Below are 8444 nucleotides of genomic sequence, written 5' to 3'. Positions count from 1 at the left end.
AGAGAGAGAGAGAGAGAGAGAGAGAGAGAGAGAGAGAGAGAGAGAGAGAGACCATAACCATCTCAGGGAGACGCATCAACCGGTCATCTCATGAATCGGAACGGCCTCGCGTTGGCGCCGCCGTCCCCTCTCGGCACCGGTGATCAAACCAGGCCAGGAGGGGTGTGCCGCCGAGTACCTACCTGCTGCCTAAAGCCAGAGCGAGAGAGAGGGAAAGAAAGAGAGACAGAAACGTATTGCGGTGCCGCACTCCTCAACCGGCGATAAAAATAATGCAAGCACATAAATTTCCAGATCTCTCTCCCCTTTACAATCATGACTTTTTCCCTAAGTTCTACTTTCGAAGGCAGCAGCAAAATTGTGGTTTGATTATATTTTCCAAACCTTGTTTTTCAAAATAAACTGAAAAACGAATACAAAATGATTTGTGATTATTTTACGAAAACCCGGTCTAAGAGCGCCCTGTGTTCCGGTCTGCTTGCAGTGAAGCCCCGGACCGTGCGGATCACGACGGCGCTGGAGTCGGTGCCGGCGGATCGGCCGAAGCAGGTGCGCTGCGAGACGGAGGGGTCGGTGCCCGACGCGGTCATCACCTGGCTGCTGGACGGCGAGGCGCTCAGCAACACGGCGGTGGTGGTAAGTAATCTTGTCTGATTTTCTTGTTTGTTCGTTTGTTTTGTGTTATTTTCCGCCCGCGTGGTAAAGATTCGTTGTCAGCCCCTGTTGGAAGGTACGCTCCCCACTGGGTCAGCAGAAGGGGGATGGGAGGGACTCGGATTATCCCACTCTAAATTCAATACATAAACTTACCCGCAACTTTCCAGTGTCCACTTTCTGAAATAATTGAAGCACCCCCAGTACATGTATAGTTTCTCTAGCCCGACGAGTCTACGAACTTTTCGTGGCCAACCTAATTCAGGGGCAGCAGGACTGCGATGCGAGCGCGTCTCCCGTCCCGGGCGGCCGCAGGTGGTGCGGGGGGAGCACTGCATGTTTGCGTCGACTCGGGACATTCTCGCCGCACCGGGTCCCGCGCATGCCAGCCAGCCTCGGACCCGTCCCACACGTCGTACCCGTCGGACCCGTCGGTGTTTGGCGCGCAAAGCGAATGCCCTGTCGCCGCGTCGCCAAACCCGATCACTCCATTCGTCAAAGTGCGCAACTTTCCGCGGAAAACGTCGTTGGAAACCGGAATGGGCGTGATGGTGGAGCCAAGGGCAGTGGGAACGGCGGCGTGCACCGCGAGCCAGCGACCGGGTCGACGACTGACTTGCTGTCAATAGCAGTGAACACATTCGGCAACTTTATGCCAATGAAGGACTCAGTGTGTGTGTGTGGAGGGGGATATCGGCGAGCGCCATGTTAGGGGCGGGTATGGGAGCTACGCTATGGGGGTGAGCGGGGAGGGCAAGTGGAGGTAAAGCCGCCAGCGTGGCGCTCGACGACATGACGTGCGGGCATGGCTGTAACATCGGCGCACACACGCACACACACAAGCACACGCGTACGCACACACACACACGCACATGCTCACGCACCCACACGCATTCTCCTTGCTCAGGCTCGGCGGCGGCGGTGTAGACCTCAAAAATTTCGCGTCTTGGGACAACTTGTGAAAACCTCCCCCGCCATAAACATGCCGGGAGATTCCTGCGCGCCCTCCCCGACCCGACACGGCCCATATAGATGAGCGGCGGTGCGAGCGAGAGCGAGTGCGGGGCGCTGTGGGAGCGAGCGAGACGAACAGAGCCGACGTCTCCGACGTGTCAGTGTCAGCGGGGGACATGGCCGGCCCCGCTTCGCCGTGTCATGTGGAAAGTTTCCTTGCGGTGGCGCGGGGAAGTGGGAGTGGGGAAAGGGAGTGGCGGGGGCGGCGCGCTGACGACTCTGCGAGTCCTATCCGTTCCGGTCTGTTTCTGCCGGCGCTATACCTCTTCCTTCCTCCTCACCCTGCTCCTCTCTCCCTCTCTGGATGCGCTCACTGCACCGCCCAGCCTGGCCAGCAGCATCAGGGGCGAGGCCGCACCAGAGGGGCCCCAGCCCGGCCTCGTCGGCCTCGTATACACTGTTCCGAAGTCTGTGTCCATTGCATTGTGTTCTCAGACATGCCTGAATGGACACGTGCGCAGATGCATCGGAGCGTCCGTGCAACCATGAATGGCTTACGAACTAATTCAAAAATCTTTGTAACTTATTTGCAAAAAGAATTTGCACTGTGTGTATTGCAATGATTGAAATTGTTCCTTCAAAGTACTACTTATTGTTAAACTTCAGAACTACTAGTTTGTAATGCAAATACACAGATTCTCAATATTGATTCATAATATAGATATTGAACTTTAATTTAAAAGATTCGAAGTATAATACACTCAAATCAAGTTTCATCTTTTTTTTTAAGACAAAAAACAACAGCCTGAATCTTAATTTAAAAAGTAAAAAAACGACAATAAACAAACAAGACAAAGTAAAATAGTGCGGCCCTCTTCGTCATTTTCTTATCTGGGTAATTTTTGTCCGTTTCCGAGAGGTGCTTTCGGTTGCAGCAACATTGTGTCAGTACGCCGTGTGCCCACGCGACACTGGCGCGCTCCGGTCGGCACGATCACCCCCGTCTGCCTGTCCGGCCGGCCGGGTGGGCCGGCGGGGGTAGGCCCGGTAGGTCCGGTGTCAAAGTGTCACGCGGAGGCCCGTCCCGGTCTGTGCCGTGTCGGCCTGTTTGAGGGCCTGCATTGTCAGCCTAGGGGGGCGTCCACCCTCGGGGGCCTGTGGGGACAGCGCCTCTTTGATTTTCGCCAGGTGTCCTGTGGTGCTGACAGACACTCGCGGGGCTGGTACTGGCAGGCTTCACCAGGGTGACCTTCTAGCAGGATGTACATTTAAAACATTTTAATTTATACTAACGAACACACAACATGACACTTAAATGTACTGTTACTGTCGTGTAACGAGTAGGGAGGCACAGGGTAGAAGTCAATAATTATAGAGCGACCCAATTTGTCGCTCGCGGCTCTCGTGCCGTGCCCCACCTAGTGGCCAGCCAAAGACTGCCATTATAGTAGCACCAGCACACGAGCCCGACTATACTCAACAATACTGGGCTTTCCCCCGCGCTGCTCTCCTCTGTCATCCCCTTCTACTCCACACTGTAAAAAATCAGGCTTGGATTCGGAGCCTGTCACGGCGTTCCGTACCTCACTTTTGGGAGTGATTTTCGAAAGTGGTTCGGAGATTCGCCGCACATGGCCACCGTACCAACGATTTTTACATGGACTAGCATAGGGAAGGTGGTACAGAACGCCGTAACAGACTCCGTACTCAAGACGAAGACCTTGGGATCAAAATTAGCAGGACTTTTTCCGTACTTTTCCGTACCCTGGCTCCGTACCCACATTTTTTTTTTACATGGGCTCTTATGGGAAGAGGGGACGAAACCCAAGGTACGGAGACGCCGTAGGTTAAGTAAATGGCATATTTCCGTATGGGCGACCGTGATTATTTTTTACAGTGCATGCCTCTGTGCTTTTCGTGTACGACGCTAGGTCACCGGATGGCAAGCCCGGGTGGGAGACCCACCACTCTAACTGCAGCTAAATCTGCACTAGGTGAACTGAGGTGGCGCATTGTACATTAACCAGTGTTTAACTGCACACCACTACATTTGTCCTCGGTTGTCATAATAACTGTTGCAAATTGGAAATTAGCTTTGGAACTTTGAAGTGTCGCTTTGTGCTATTAGAAAGTAAATGCTCCACAGTTACAAAGCATCCGAATCGAATACTTCGCCAATTGCAAACCGTCTTTACCGCTTTTCAATAATTTATCAGTGCTGAAACATCTGCCCGGTACCAGACCAAGGGGTGCTGCCGTGGACTGCCGTGGACGTTATCTATGTCGTGCTATTTCGGGCTAATTGTCTGGTTGTCGTGCCTTGCAGGTGACGGACGACCGCCACGTGACCAGCTCGACGGTGACGCTGCAGGCGACGGCGGAGGACGACGGCAAGGTGCTGACCTGCCACGCCGAGAACCCCCACATCCGCGGCGGCTTCGTGGAGGACCGGCGCAAGATGAAGGTTGCCCGTGAGTATTTCGCCCTACATCTATATCCATATACTGACGCCCTACATCATCGTTTCGCGTTTCTCTCTGAAACTTTTTCCTTTCTTTTTATTGGTTCCCCTTTTAAAAGGTGCATATAACGCTCAGCCCAAAACACAGACATGGGGCACCATGCTCTTTTGTCTCACGATACCACATGTAGTGCTCGCTCACGTGCCCCCCGCAACCCCAAGCACGGGGGGCTCGTGCTGTTTGGGGGCCCCAACGGGCACCAGCAGCGCCGGGGGCGGCTGGGGGGCTACGGAGCTGGAGGGGAGGAGCCGCGCACAGGCGGGGGGCAATCTGGTGTGAAATGCTTAGCTATTGTTGCGTTGTGCGCGGTGGTGGTGGGCCCGGAATGGACCAGACCTTCGTGCCTGCCTGATAATGATCCATGATTTTTACCCACCCCCCACTACACCACCCTCCTACCCTGCTTCCGACAAAGCCTTCTTCTTGTTTTCTTCTCTCACTTCTCTTTATCTTTTTTTTTCTTTTTGTCTCCTTGCTGGCTTTCTACGCCAGTACATCGCCACCCCAAGGCGCGCGTCGCTGTCACGACCCCCTGCTCTCCCTCCCGTTCTTTCCTCTCTATCTCTCTCGCCCCCCCCCCCCTCACGCTCTCCAACGTTGCTGTTTGTGCCCTAACGTGCGACGAGTGGCGAGGCGAGGCTTGCCCCACCATCATGGTTGCTGTACTTGGTCGCCACGCAGGCGGTGCCAGCCTCAACCACTTACACACATAAACGTAATTGTAGTGTAATTACACGACTCTGCGCTACGATGTCATGTGATGATTCTAAAGTTTGAGTTGTTTTTCTTTTTCCCCGCCCCGAAAACTGGTAATATGTTGTAATTAAGCTTCATGTTTTATTTATGTTCCTGAAAAGGGGCCACTCAATCTTGGGGTAGTTTTTGAACGGCTGCCCTTCTAGAATCATATACCAAAGTTCAGTAAACCTAACAAACAAAATTCGTTTTGTGATCTGTGCTACAGTATGAAACGCGGTATGAAACGACTCCCTGCAAAACCTAGGACGCGAGATACACGCCCTTCCGTTTTTCCTGGTGGGGTGGCTCACTTGCACTCTTGTTACAACCACTTCTCTGGCACTCACTCGCAGTAGCAGCCCCGACAATCTAAGTGGTTGGGATGTAATGTGAAGGGCTCTTGGGGCTGCGCGCGGCGCGCCCTCCAGCGCGGCAGCCTGAAAACAATAAAAATTAAATGAAAATAAAAGGAAGACAGCGCCGGATGGCGAAGGCGCAGTGAAACGCTGGACATCAAAGCGACGCGGGACAACAAACTTGACTGCAGGGCTGCGAAGAAAGTGATCCGGGTTGAAAAATTCAAGGCGCACTTGGCTCGCTCTTCCGGCTGCCCCTCGGCCCCTCCACGACTCAAAAAGGCCGGTTTAAATGCTCTTATTTTTAGAGACTCGCCGCGATAAAGAGGACGGAATAATTTTGCTCAACCAACATCTTGGGCATCTTAATACAATTTCGTGTGTAAAAGAATTTGATCAACAAAATGTCAGGCAACTCTGTTTTTTCCCTCCCCCTACCGCCATACTTGCTACTATAGTTGTGCTGCTTCGTGTCCTTCGGAGCAGCACGGGACACACACTTACCCAACTTTGCGCGTGTCTTTTCTTGCCGAGGCCCCACGCGCCGCCCCGCACCCTTGTCTGCCTTGCCTACATTCCGCACAAGGTCAACAGCAATCGAGTCTAGCGCGCCACGAACCGAAATTTTCATTTGGTTTGCGCGACACATTACGCGCGCCCTCTCTATCCCGCCGGCCGACCCAGCCCGGCAGCCCCTTTTCGTCCTCTTCGCTCCTTCTCCCGTTTTCGGCTTTCTCTTCTGCCGCGACGAGCTAGCCATCTCAATCTACAAGGGAATGCACAGAATCTGGGCGAGGCCAAAACTAGTGGAGGCGGCGAGGGGGTATGGATGAGCAGCAGGAAACGGAGAAGAGGAAAGCGGGGGGTGAGGAGAGAGTGGAGATACAGAAGCGGGACGGTCGTTGCAGAGGTTGAGCAAGACATCGGAAACCTGATCTTTCGCCGGCGGCCCCCCGCCGCGCCCCGCCCTGCCCCGCCTCGCCCACCTCCGCTCCGGCCCCCTGCCGCCGCCTCGGAAACACAAACAGAATAATGGCGCCGTATTCAAATTGTCCGCGCCGTCCTCGTCATAACAGCCTCGGCGCGAGAGCGTTTTCTCCCCGCCTCACTGGGGCGAGAACCATCATACTCGATTACTCTTTTCTTTTATTTTTCCTCAATATTTAATACCCAAAAGAATACCGGTGTCTGATTTTGGGTCCCCTTTCTCTTTAAAAGGTCCTCTTTGCACAGTCGAACAAGCAGGGTCAAGGAGGGTGCATTTTGATATTGTTGGTGCCGGATTATTAACATGTTGGCTTTTTGAGCACTGATTGATGTTAATACTATAAAAATACGCCCTGATCCTGATAGGTCTCTCGGCGCTGTCTGGAGAACGGCACAAACTGCTGGGAACCGACAGTATTTCGTGACATACTGGGAGGGTGACCCGCAACGTCTTTTTTCTGCTTGCACTATCGGTTTCTTGCGTGCAGACGGGTTGCAAACTCGCACGGGGCCCCAAGGCGGCCTGGCGAGCGAGCGAGGTAAACAAGCCTGAATCCGGTACACTTATAAGCAGGAAAAAGACGGCGCGGATCACTTAGCCTGTCTGAAATTTTGACACTGTGCAAAAGTACTAGATGCCTTTGCTACAAGAATCTGTTTAATACCTCGGTGATCTCTGCGCTGTGGGGAGACTTCTGTTTCGCTGGTCCATACGCCGGCGAGTTGCTTCAGTTCAGGTCAAGACCTCTGCGCTATGGGTAGACTTCTGTTTCGCTTGTCCATACGCCGGCGAGCTGCTTTCAGTTCGGGTCAGGACGTGGAAAGTGGGAATAAGTGAGGTAATGCGACGGCGCTTCCGCGAAAGAAAGGGGACCAGGCCAAGGAGGCCAAGGAGGAGGGTCGCGCCGAGGAGGGATAACGGTCCACGAGTCGAGTCGAGGGTGGAGAGGCGGTGGCGCTGAGCGGGCGTTAGTATGCACGGCGCCCCAGATGCGCCGGCAGCAATTCCAGTAAGTAGCGAGCGCGGAGGACAGTGGTGCCTTGACCGTCGCCGTCGTGCGCCGGGCAGGCCGTGTGAGGCTCTCGGGGGGAGGGGAGGCGGGGACCCCGCCGGGGCCGGGCCGGGGCCACACCTAAGTGGATTTGATCCCCCCATCCCCGGCAGAAACAATCATCGTCGGGGTGAGGAGGGCCCCGCCTGCATCCGACCCTCCCGCCGCCGCCCCGCCCCGAGCAGACCTGCCCGGCCGCCGGGTGCGTTGCCCGGCCAGTAGCATCCTCCTCAGAAGCAGGTTTGCAGAGGGGTCTTCCTGCCCCGCCGCTGGTATATAGTAGCGGGGCGCTGCGACGGTGGCCGCGGGCTTTCCTCTTCCTCCCCCGTGAGCCAAACGCTGCCGACATTTCTGAACGTAATCTGTTTTCCCTCATTTCGCGAGCGCAGCGCGCGCTCTGCTCTGCCTGCTCCCTCGCCAATACCCGCGCCGCCACCGCTCTGTGCGTTTTGTGCGAATCCTTTTCTCCATTTTCCGCCGCACGACTGTCGAGAGGTAGTCCGGCGGCGGCGTAGTCCTCCACCCCCCCCCCCTCTCCTCCCCGTCATGAGAACCCCATCACGGGACGGAGCGGTAATCGTCTGCAATTCCGTTATCCACCCCGCGCTTCTGCTGCTCTTCCTCCTTTCCCGTCGACAAATTTACCCTCACCCCCTCCGCTCCCCAAACCTCTTTGCCCCTCTCTCTGTCTTTCTCTCACAAACCTCTTGCCTTTCTCCGCCAAGGTTTGAAATTGGACCGTTTGTATGCCTTCCAGGCCAACTTTCATTCCTCCTGCCTCGCCGTCGTGTCGGCCCCGGCCCCGTCGGCCCCGCTCCCGGTCCTCGGCAGGCCTCAGTCTCGCTAGCACACCCGGACCGACCGGGCTAACCCTTCTGGCCCCTGACCCCGGAGGGGGAAGGAAGGACTACAACGCAAACGCACCCCCCCCCCTCTCTCTCTCTCTCTCTCTCTCTCTCTCTCTCTCTCTCTCTCTCTCTCTCTCTCTCTCTCTCTCTGCTGTCTCTCTCACTTTCTCCTTTCTCGATATGAACTGTTCCTTTAATACGTGATACGCGACCTGGAGAATACAAATGGCAGCTCGCCTCCTGACTCTCTCTCCTCGCCGCTCTCACCTGCTCCCTCCCGTCCCTCTCTCCTCCTCCTCCTCCTCCTCTCTCCTCCTCCTCCTCTCTCCTCCT

At 55.2% G+C, this 8444-nt stretch overlaps 1 protein-coding gene across 2 annotated transcripts in view; it reads left to right on the top strand.

The window, feature by feature from the left end:
• The window catches only part of LOC113218352 (neural cell adhesion molecule 1-like), a 220512-nt gene that overhangs the window by 194050 nt on the left and 18018 nt on the right, over positions 1-8444 (top strand). For both annotated transcript variants that reach the window (XM_052267787.1, XM_052267790.1), the window contains 2 exons: positions 485-636; positions 3935-4079. In XM_052267787.1, the coding sequence (XP_052123747.1) occupies positions 485-636; positions 3935-4079 (297 nt within the window). The remainder of the gene's footprint in view (positions 1-484; positions 637-3934; positions 4080-8444) is intronic.

The sequence above is a fragment of the Frankliniella occidentalis genome, unplaced genomic scaffold, assembly GCF_000697945.3.
Source record: "Frankliniella occidentalis isolate FOCC.00 unplaced genomic scaffold, Focc_3.1 Scaffold4, whole genome shotgun sequence".
Classification (NCBI taxonomy): domain Eukaryota; kingdom Metazoa; phylum Arthropoda; class Insecta; order Thysanoptera; family Thripidae; genus Frankliniella; species Frankliniella occidentalis.
This window is presented reverse-complemented; position numbering and strand designations above follow the sequence as displayed.